This window comes from Talpa occidentalis, unplaced genomic scaffold (assembly GCF_014898055.3).
Source record: "Talpa occidentalis isolate TD23 unplaced genomic scaffold, MPIMG_talOcc4v2.1 talOcc4.12, whole genome shotgun sequence".
NCBI classification, from domain to species: Eukaryota; Metazoa; Chordata; class Mammalia; order Eulipotyphla; family Talpidae; genus Talpa; species Talpa occidentalis.
Window position 1 is genome coordinate 43,460,375 of NW_023601212.1, and position 11,492 is coordinate 43,471,866.

Below are 11,492 nucleotides of genomic sequence, written 5' to 3' on the forward strand. Positions count from 1 at the left end.
GAAGCTCATCACACACTCTTCCTGGTCCTCAAGGACTGATGTTAACTCACTTACATGTAGGATGGCCTTTCAGTAACAGCTGATACTACAGTCAAAGTGAATAGAAGTGAGGAGAGTTATAATAAACTACACTGGTTTGGTTTTTTCCTGGCATTTCTTGTTATATTAGTTTCAGACAACTGTATTCAAAAATTCTATGCCATTAATTTCCTGGTAACTAAGAGAAGTGATGTTTTATAGGAAAACTGGTGACCCTAATTCCATGACAGACAGGAATTTAAGTTCTCTCATAGCTATGCTTTCATCGAAAAAGATGATAGAATCCCATATATATTTGTGACATATAAAGTATGATAATGATAATAACTAACTCATCAACCATTTTTTATGAAAAAATAAGAAGGGGGGTTGTTTCCTTTAGAGCTAAGAAAGCAGTCCTACATTTAGCAACATCAAAAGGGTTCAATTATAGACATGACAATTACTCAGTAATGTATTTTTTCCATTCCCATCAATTTTATCCACCTTACTAATTCATATTTGAAGAAGTAGATGTATAGCATGATATGGAAACATTTTGCATTGTAATATAATATATAATTGAAATTTTGTTTTACTGTATTGATAATTATCTGTGATTATAAGGTCATATTAAGTCATTGTAATTATTAAAATATATCTCTTGGTGAAGAGTAGTATGTGTGATAATCATGTTAGTTTGGAATAAGGGAGGCTTTGTGTACACTGAGCTGAAGAAGAAAGGATATGAAGGAGGAGAATAAAACAATGTGCTAGAGAGCCCACTGCCTATTAACATCTTTATTGTCAGGAAAAGAGTTTAATGTAGTGAACACAAAAGATGACACACTCGAAACTGAAAAGCATTGTTATCTTATTTCCTCAGTTTGTTTGCCATAGGACTAGCAGGACATGACTTTTAACTACAACAAGCAAAAAAAAATTGATATGATATATGTCATCTGAGAAAAATTATTCAAAAAAATCCATATGGCTTCATTAAGTGAATAGTAATATCTAAATCTTTCTGATTTCAGATTGCAATAAGTTTGGGCAAGTAGGAAAACCACAAGGGAAAAGCTGTTAGAGATCAGAAAGAACAAAAAGTTCAATAAATTGAGTTATATAAATTGAATAAGAGAAATTGAAGTCCAAGAGGAAATTCCATGATGCAAAATATAAAACAAGTTTTACTTCTTACTTTGTCAATTAAATCCAATTTCTGATTATTTGTCTCTAATGTCTAAAATTCTTGAACCTGAGGACAATTGTCTTTTTGTAGTTTTCTTTACAATGAATGTTGTCAAGGCACCCTTTATATCTTTGTTCCTCAGACTGTAGATGAAGGGGTTCAGCATGGGTGTGACCACAGTATACATCACCGAGGCTATTGCACTTGAGCGTGAGCTGTGGGGAGCAGCAGAGCTAAGGTACACTCCAAGGCTTGTATAATAAAATAAGGAGACAACTGAGAGGTGAGATGCACAGGTGGAAAATGCTTTATATTTGCCCTGAGCAGATGAGATTCTACGTATGGAGGAAACTATCTTAGAGTAAGAGAAAAGGATACCAAAGAGGGAACCACCACCCAGTAAGATAGACACAAAATATATTACCACATTATTGAGAAAGGTATCAGAACATGCCTGTTTGACAATCTGATTGAGTTCACAGAAAAAATGTGGGATTTCCAAATTTGTACAGAAGGACAGCCGTAATAACATTAAGCTTTGTATTAAGGAACACAGACCACTGATGATCCAGGACACCAGAACCAACAGCCCACACAGCTGGGGGTTCATGATGACTGTGTAGTGCAGGGGGTGGCAGATGGCCACAAAGCGGTCATAGGCCATTACAGTCAAGAGAAAGATGTCCAACCCTGCAAACAGTATGAAAAAATGTACCTGCGTGATGCATCCTTTGTAGGTTATGGCTTTGCTTTCTGTCTGGATGTTCACCAACATCTTTGGGACGGTGGTGGAGGTGAAACAGATGTCAGCAAAGGACAAGTTAGAGAGGAAGAAGTACATGGGTGTCTGGAGGTGGATGTCTGAGCTGATGACCAGGATGATGAGCAGGTTTCCAAACACAGTGATCAGGTACATGGTGAGGAAAAGCCCCAATATGAGGGGCTGGAGTTCTGCTGCCTCTGAAAATCTCAGGAGAAGAAATTCCGAAATTTGTGTATCATTGACTGGTTTCATGTAGTGCAGGTGACTTGCAGGAAAAAGGAAAATGGCAAGACTTATTTTCACAAACTTCTGCTATTAATGTACGAAATGCCTCCATTTATATTTTTGTAAGAACTTTATTATAATGTGTATGGTTTCCTTTTGGGGATCCTCAGTATGCCTCTGATACAGAATTTTTGTACCAATCATTTGTTTTTTCCCTGTGGATCTTGTGCTATATGGTTTTGCTAATAGATTATTTTATATCTGCAATACAAATTGAATGCTGACTTTGTTTTAAGCACTATCTAGGCAATGAGTTTAGGGCATTGTAAAACAAAATTCTAATTCAATGGTGGAAAAAGGATGTACAAGCACACAATAAAATTATGTAACATTCTACAAGTTGGCACGTGATATGAAGAGTAGGAAGCCAAATATACATAAAAAAAAGAGTGAAAAGAGGATTTAGTTTTTCTTGGGTATTTAGATAAGACTTGTTGACCTGTAGATATGCCACATTTGAACAAAGACCTCAGGTCAGAGAGAGAAGGGGGATGCAAGTTTTTGTTGGGATGTGTGTCCAACAGAGGGAACAGCCAGGGAAAATACCTGAAAGATGGTTGTTTCAAACACTCAAGTCAAAAAATGTGAAGCCACCTGCACAACAAAAGAAACCATCAATAAAACAAAAAGACATACTACTGAATGGGGGGGAAGGGAGAGAAACAGGAGGAGGAGGAGGAGCAATGGAGAAGAGGAGAGGAGATTGAAAAAGAGGGAGAGAGGAGAGAGAGATAAATTAAATGAAAAAAGAGGAAAAAGGTTTTAATAATCTAGGTGGTTCCTCAGAGACTGGGGTCTGCTGTACTTTTCAACCCTGATTATACTTCCCTGATACCCAACAACAGGAAAAAGAATAAAAACAAATTGTCAAGTTAAGAAATGGTGATATTTTTATCATCTACTTATGATAAACACCTTACATATTCTACACCCAAGAGAAAATGGGCTGTGTTTCTGGGTGTCAGCACGAGTGAGATTTGGGCAGGTCTTTCTGTGGTGAAGTCTGTCCTGTGCATTGTAAGATATTTGGTGCATCCAGGTCTCCCCTGCCCTTGTTGTGAGCGTGTAATGTCTGTGGACATTTCTGTGCCTCTGGAGGACAAAGTTGCCCACTTAGAAACTCTCTTTGAACTTAATATCCACATATTTTCTGAACATTGCTATAACAACAATTTAGTGATGATAACAATTTAATGATATAAAAATGTTCAACATTGTATTTCACACTGTGAAATATTACACAGCCATTGAAGTATTTAATCAAGCAATAAAAAAACAGGTATTTCTTGCCTTAGGGTAAAGGTAAACCATCTCTTAGATGACAACAGGTAAGTGTTCTTGGCCTCATTTCTCTCTCCTGATGGTCTAGTGGGTTGCTGTGCTCACCTGGACTAGATCTCTGTGAAGGTCTTGTGTGGAGATCTGAATTCCTTATTGGATGGAAGTGATAGAGACCTGAGCTCTATACCCAGATAAGACAGTGGGGAGGAGTGAACCATCTGTCCCCTAACCAACACAAACACACACACAACAAAAGCATGCCCCTTTCAGTCCAAGGTTATATATGCTGGGAGTTGGCTTATGTGTTTACAAATCACTCGCTGTATCTGCTCATTAGTCACATTTCCTCTTGTTACTCCAACCTCTATGCACACAATTCCCCTGTGGAAATTCATTCTGGACAGCAATAGGAGGTTTCCATATCCCCAAAAGGTCAGGTTAGAAATCAAATTAATTCCATTTTTTTCATTCCTTTATGAAATTGCCTTCTTTTTAGATCTCTTAATTTCCTAGTGCATTTCTCTCTTCTGGGTTAAAATTTTCTAACCAAGTCCAAGACTGAGGAATGTGTCTCGATTAGGTCCCTCTTGTCTTCAAAGCTTTGGCTCATGCTGGCAACATTATTCCTGGTATTCAGACAGTTGCTGTCATGATTCACAACAAGGAATAAACCCGAGCTCTTGTGATAATAGAACACTCCACTGATCTCATAAGCTTCATGACCCATGCTTAAAAGATGAGAAACTTCTTACTTCTGTCACATTAATAGCTGTAATTTAGCCCCTCATTATAGTGTTTATCAATTATATATTACATAGGTTGATTTGTCCAACTATAACCAGACATTAGAATTGTATAAGGACTCTGTGATTTAATTTTTAAGGACATACATTCCCTGTGAAGCACATTCCCTGAAGTACTCTATCCTCAATGGCAGACTGGGGTCTTGGAGGGGTTTAGTCATCAGCCCAAAGTTAAATCCATCAAAGTGAAGGCCCCTAATTGCAGTTCTATAAGGATACTTCCAGGACTTAAAGTTTGGCCAGTGCTTCTCAACCAGAAATGTTTTTTTCTTTTTTTCCTGTGGGGAATATTTGACAGTGGTTGATTGGCTACTGTTGAACACCTACAATCCATAGGTCACTGGCTACCCAGATCCCAAACTCTTTTATTCTGTCACAACTCTCAAGAGTTAGAAGGTGAAAAAAAAAAACAAAAAAACAAAACTATGTAGACCAGAAATGACCCTACTACAAATGCATGATCTGTGGCATCAGATACTGCAAGCCAGGGATTTTAACGTCTCGAGCATTCCAGCATTTCTAACAAGTTCCTGGTGATGTTAGTGCTGCAGTTCCTGGTCTGTGGACCACTCTTTGAGCAGTAAATCTATGCTCCTGTGTCAGAGTCAGGTTAATAGTTTCAGGCCTTCTATACAAAAGCCATTTTTGCATGTAATTTTGAACGAAGAGTGTATTTGCTCACATCAGTGGGGGATTCTTTGTTTATTATCTTTTAGATAACAGTCCTTGAGTGACAAAAATTAATGCTGTCGTAGAAATTCTGGCATTTCACCCAGGCAGAGGAAGAACAAGGAATGGTGAGGTCAGGAAAAGCTTTATTACTCATGCATGAGGTCCCAGACCTGGGTAGCCCTGTAAGGTCTGAGTAAGGGTTTAAAGACAAAGGGTTCCTTTTATACATAACTGTCTTCATATTTGTTACATTGATAGCATTGTTTTTCAGCTGGCACACCATTTGCAGCAAAGTCCCCAGACAAGGAAGGGGAGGACAGGCAAAGGGGGAAAGATACAGACATCAGGAGATGCCCTTGGAGAGACAGACCAGCTTGACTGGCTACTGTATCCTTTTGAAATGCACCTTTGCTTAGATAGGAGTGTTGAGGCCCTGGCCAAGAATCTTTTTTTTTTTTTTAAGATTATTTGTTTATACATGCATTGAGTACAGTCAGAGGCACGGGAGGGTGAGAGAATTCGCCAGAGCCAGAGCGGAGAGAGCAGAACAGGCAGAGTGACAAAGTACACTGCTGAGGGGGAGCAGTGGTAGGCAGGAGATGTCTTTGTGCCATGTAGCTTCGCAGCCCAGCGCTGAACCACTGCTCCACCAGGGCAGGCCCCTGGCCAAGAATCTTTAAAGGGAAAGAGCTGTAAGTAAGAAAACTTGTTAATTATGCCTGCATTGGAGTGTTCATTTCACCTGGGCTGGAAGGTCTGCTGGAATCTTTATTATATTTATTTGCTCAATAATGTATTTTCTCATCAATAGCTTCATGAAAAGAAAACTGTAGCAGGCACAATAAAAGTCCCAAAATATGAGCAAATCTTAACCCCCAAAACTTTGTATATGACTTTTCTAGCAATGAAAGATTAAGTAGATGGCATAAGACTGCTAGTATTTAAACAAGAAGGTAAGATTAACTCATGGAATCCTTTAATAGATTCATCCCAGCAACATGAACTTTCTTTAGCTGATCATTGTGTTTTTTTAGAGGAAATATTTCCATCAAAAGGAGGAAATGAGAAGGAATATGAAACATATTGAGGTTATTGGAGAATGGGTAACTAAATCAGGTCTGGCAAGCTGCTCAGCATTACTCCCCAGGTGTGCCCAGGCTTGTTCAAGCACATCCATCTCTGGAAACCAGCTGAAACAAAGTTGGCCTGCCACAACCATGAGGGATGAAGCTCAAGTAATCAATGCTCAATTAACTCTTCATATGGGTATTATTTGATGTGGTATTGGAAATGTGAGCAGGGTCCTTGAGTTATCTCTGGAAAATTTTTAGAGTTCCCCTTTTCAATGGAACAAAGACCTTTGCATGACACAAGCAAGCAAGGTTACAATTAAAAAAAAAACAGTTTTATTAGGGAAAGAAGGGAAAAGAGAGTCACCTGTGTAGTCACAGGTGGGCAGGAAAGGTGCATCTTGCCAGTGCAGAAATTGTACTGATACAGTGGTCTTCTTTTGGGGAGGGGCTCATTCCTTTGTGGAATTATTATCTAATGTTAAGTTAATTACTTCTAGAGTGTGACTAGGTTGATTTGTAAGAACCAGTGAAATCTACAATGGCCCTCTATCTTCCTATCCCCACTTCTGCTCTGCACCTCCAGATGCTTTTTAAAGCAGTCTGACACAAGCTATAGCAGTTGGCCCTGAGGATTTTTCACTTCTATAACTGATTTAACTACTGAACAGGCAAAGAAACCTCTAAGCAAATGGTTGCAAAAGTCCCCTGAGAAAAAGCACCCCAGTCCAGGTGCAATTAATATTCCAATGCAGGCATAATTAACAAGTGCTTACTTGCAAGTCTTTTCTTGGAAAATTCCTGGCCAGGTCTCAGTACTCCTATCTAAACAAAGTTGCAGAAAACTGGTCAAGCTGGTCTGTCTCATCAAGGCCATCTTCAGATAGTTACATCCCCCTTAGCACTCCCAAACTCCCCTGTCCTTGTGAAGCCCTGCATCAAATAATTGTGCCTATTGTAAAACAATCTACAAATGTAACAACGATGTATAAAAAGAACACTCTGTCTTTAGTCAAGGCTCAGATATAACAGGAACTTCCTGGGTCTGGGTCCACATGCATGTGAAGTAAAACTCTCCTGACCTTGCCATCCCTGAGGTACTTGTATTTTCCTCTGCCAGATAAGAGCCGTATTTCTGCTACACTGTGCTAATCATTTCTATCCCCAACTAACATTTTCTGATTTTGTGTCAACTCCATTCCAAGTTTTCAATTCTGCTGTGTAGGATTGAAATTCAACCAGTCAATGCTATATTAATTTTTCATCTGATTTGCTTATTATTTTTTTTAAGATTTATTTATTCATACATATGAGAACCGGGGTACAGGCCTGATGTGCAGGAGGGTGAGAGGATTCACCAGACACAAAGTGCGGAACAGAGCAGGCAGAATAACTGAAATACATTGCTGAGGGGAGCAGCGAGAGAGACAGGAGAGGTCTGCAGTGCCATGTGGGTATGTCCCTGGCAGACTGGGATGGAACTGCAGAAGCTGCAGGCGACTTCACAGCTCTGCGCTCAACCACCTGTACCACTAGGGAGGCCCCTGATTTGCTTGTTATTGAACCAATTCAACTCTGTTAAGTTCTCATCAAATTTTCATAGTTGACCTCCAATAAGAAAAACATGAACTCCTAATCTTATCTGCATAGCTGGTCAGAGAGAGAACTAGACTACATTACTTATGTGAATATAAGCCCTACTAAATTAGGTAGTCAGAACCATGATTCAAAGGCTTCCTGAATCATATAGCCCAGCAACAGTTTTAATAAACCCTCAAGTAAACATAATTTACTGCATAAAAAGCAAAGATTAGCCATGATTATCCAGTAATCATAATTGTCCTTTTAATGTTAAAGAGAGACAAAAAATCTCAGGTATCAGAGAGAGATTTAAAAATGTTTTATAGAAGCCTTGGAATCTGGAGGAAGGGCCATGAATCAAGGGACACAGATGGATAACAATACAGACTGGAATTAGAAAAGTCACAGAATCTCTCCTGAACTTTCAGAAGTAACCCAAGTCCTACAGGCGTCTTGATATTAATTAACCCAATGAGACTCAAGTTTCTGACATCCACAACTGCAAGAGCATGTACTTGTTGGGATTTAGTGTGGACATATATTTTTTTAAAGATTTATTTTATTTTATTAATTATTTATTTATTCATACAAGCACTGGGTATAGTCAGAAGTGCGGGAGGGTGAGAGAATTCACCAGAGCCAGAGCGGGGAGCAGAGCAGGCAGAAGGACTGAAGTACACTGCTGAGGGGAGCAGCGGGCATGGCAGGAGAGGTCTGCGCGCCATGTGGGACCCTCCTCAGTTGGCCGGGGAGCAGCCGGGGATCGAACCGGCGCTGCAGAGGCTGCGGGCAGCTTCGCAACCCAGCGCTCAACCACTGCGCCACCGGGGAGGCCCTAGTGTGGACATATTTTATGTAAGAAGTGATAATCTAATATAGATGGTTATTCAATGAAATTTGAAGAGGTGAAGCCAACGCATGGAATTGCCCTCTACCTGCAATTTCTCCTTTAAGCACAACTATAAAAGCCATCCTGATTCACAAGTCTCCACAGTTCATTGCAGCATGGCTGGATTGACCCACACACTTCTCTCCCTAAGGAGGGTGCTCTGTTACTCACTATGTTTCCAAGTAGGAAGAGGTGAGGAGAGTCTTAGACACAGTAGACAGAGTTTTAGGGAAGGCATATGCTCTAGTGCACCCAGACTAATACAAGGGGCTTCAGCAATGGGTGCGAAACAATACAGTGCTTCCTGCCTGCATCCAGACAAAAGGCTCAGTGCCAGCATTGATCTGGTTATAGAGTAAGTGACAGTATGGCACCCCCACTCCATGATTTTCTCCTGAAGCCAGAAGGAAATCTGCTGCCAAACATCCAAGTGCCATGATACTGAGATGGGGATTGGAAAGCAGGTTGCAGGCATGGAGAAGAGTTTTGGGATGATAGCAAAGAATGGTAAAGGGTGATCAGCACTGTGCCTCCCCCTAAGACTTGCAAGGCATTTGGGCTCCCACTTGCCACAGTCCTTCCCCCACAATCACCACTGTTCACTCTTGAAGGCTTCTTAGACTCTGTGATAAGGAAAGTGGTCATCATAAGGCATGGAGAGAGTGAGGAAGTGACAGGTGAGGGAAAGTTGTAGAACATTCTCACCTGAATTTTGATGGAGAGTGAATGAAGCATGGGCAGATATGGACATGTGAGGTTGTTCTTGCCAATTCCTAGTAATGTAAATGATGGAAAAGTCAATAACAATTGAAAATATAAAATAAAACAATACTGAGCTTTATTTTAAGCCTCTCTATTGATGTGTCAACTTTCCTTGGGTATGGATATTTCCTATTGAAAACCTACACTTGGTATTGTTAGGGAGAAAGGATGTCCTGTGCAAACTCTATACAAGTTTTGTGGACACCACCCCCACTCCACTGAAACACTGGGAACTACTGGGGCCTCCCTGGTGGTGTAATGGGTTAAGCACCATGCTATGAAGCAATCTTCAGCCTCTGCAGCACGAGTTCAATCCCTGGCTGGCCAGGAAGCAACACACATGGTGAGGCAGACCTCTCCTGTCTTGCCTGCTGCTCCCCTCAGCAGTGTATTTCAGTCAGTCTGCCTATTCTGTTCCCCACTCTGTCCCTGGTGAATCGTCTTACCGCCTCCCACATCTCCAGTTCTTGTATGCATTAATAAATCTTAAAAAAAAAAACACTGGGAATGACAAATCCCATGATTACCGAAGGGAGAGTTGCAAGGACCTGAGGGTGGAATTTAGCAGCCATTTTCTCTGTTTGTGTATTTAACCAGCCATGTGAGTGGCTCTCATTCTCTCATGGTCAGGTGGTGCTTGGTCTCAGTGGGTGATTTGGGATTCCAGGTCAGCAGAATGGGTAGGACACATTTAAGAATTTATCTCCCTCCTTTTCTCCCTGAGTTAGTCATTTCCTCATTCCTCCTTTCTTTGTAAATAAACCTTTGATTAACCTTTTGTGTGTGGCTGCAGTTAAAGTCCCCTTTAAGTGTGCGGGTGAGATCCACAGTCAAGCAACTTGTTTTATATCGGGGTTGCCCTATAACAGTGGAACTGAAATTTTGAATCAGATTGGAGATTTTTTACCCCATTATGTGGTACAATGAATTCTTCAATGCATAAGTATAAACATGATTAACTGTAATGCTCCTGAGGCATTAAGATTAGAAAAGCAACCCATTATAAAAATAATGGTCACTCATTCCATTTTAAATTTTTGTATTTCTACATTATTTTATTATATATGAATCCAAACATTCACTCTTTTTTTCTGTCATCTTCACCCTTCTCATAGGTTAAGCTCAACATGAAAAAATAAATCAGAAAAGCACCTCTGTGCATACATACATACACCTGTATACATGCTATGCATATACCTCTGTGTGTGCCTGTTTGAAAGAAAAATGTGTTCAGACATATATGTGCACACAACATTCACACTTGGACCAAAGCTGAGCCACTGAAGTCCAAAATCTTCCCACAAGTAGAATACATGTTCTGGTGAGGACCCAATGGATAGGGACACAAGGGCCAGACAAGTCTGGAAGAAAAATTAAAAAAAATCAAAATGAAGGTAAAGGCTGCCATTGTCAGCCTCTCCACTTATCTCTCACCAATATTTCTATTAAAATTGCTAAAAGAAATAAGAGAAAACCCAACAAATGGAAATTATTCCCTGCTCATAGAAAGGAATAATTTGGACGAATTTTTATTTATTTATTTATTTTGCTAGCAGAGTGTCTCCAAGATGGCCACTTGGGGAAGGAGGCATGTTGGCCTAGGCAGCACCAGAGGCAGCACTCAAGACAGGGTGAGATTATTGGTCACAGACTGGTACACAGTGCATGAGATCTACAATGGGGAAAACATCCTAGACCAGTTTGAATAAGAGCTGGAGAAGGCCCTGGAAGCCCCGTATAAGTACATCATCATCCAGTTCACCTGCATCAACAACGAGACCATCCACTGGCTGGATCACCATGGGCAACTGCTTGCACAAGACCACCATGCTGGTGGGCTCTGCCTGCCTCTACACCCCATTGGTGCTGCCCTTTGATTATTCCTACTACACTTCCCTGCCTGCTGGCATGTTGAGCCTGGCGTGCTATAGCCTGGCTATAGCCATAGCCATCTTCTATGGCTATTCCTGGCAGTTCAACCCTTACTGCAAGTAATAGGTGGAGTAGGATGCCTATAAACTGTCCTGCTTACCCCTGCCTGCACATACTCATTTCCACCACCCTAGTGGAGCTGGTCCCAAAGAACGACTTGCACAGAAAGAGACTGCCCTACAGGATATCACTGGCCACCCTGGTGTACAGTGTAAAGAAGATTTATGAACTCTGCTTCCTATGA

At 40.6% G+C, this 11,492-nt stretch overlaps 1 protein-coding gene and 1 pseudogene across 1 annotated transcript; one reads left to right on the forward strand and one right to left on the reverse strand.

Moving 5' to 3' along the window:
- Positions 1–1,244: 1,244 nt before the first annotated feature.
- On the reverse strand, positions 1,245–2,126 carry LOC119242196 (olfactory receptor 7A10-like). Its single transcript, XM_037507956.1, has 2 exons — positions 1,772–2,126; positions 1,245–1,486 (listed from the first exon to the last, which is right to left on the reverse strand). Exons 1-2 carry the CDS (start codon positions 2,124–2,126, stop codon positions 1,245–1,247), a joined length of 597 nt encoding a protein of 198 aa, XP_037363853.1.
- An 8,758-nt stretch (positions 2,127–10,884) lies between these two features.
- Positions 10,885–11,492, forward strand: LOC119240027 (transmembrane protein 11, mitochondrial-like; annotated as a pseudogene).

Excerpts from the sequence above, each read along its gene's own strand:
- LOC119242196 (XM_037507956.1), bottom strand. The coding sequence starts at position 2,126 with ATGTACCTGATCACTGTGTTTGGAAACCTGCTCATCATCCTGGTCATC. Across the intron at positions 1,487-1,771 it reads TCTGGTGTCCTGGATCATCA|TTGTCTCCTTATTTTATTAT; the intron begins GTGGTCTGTGTT and ends CTCACCTCTCAG.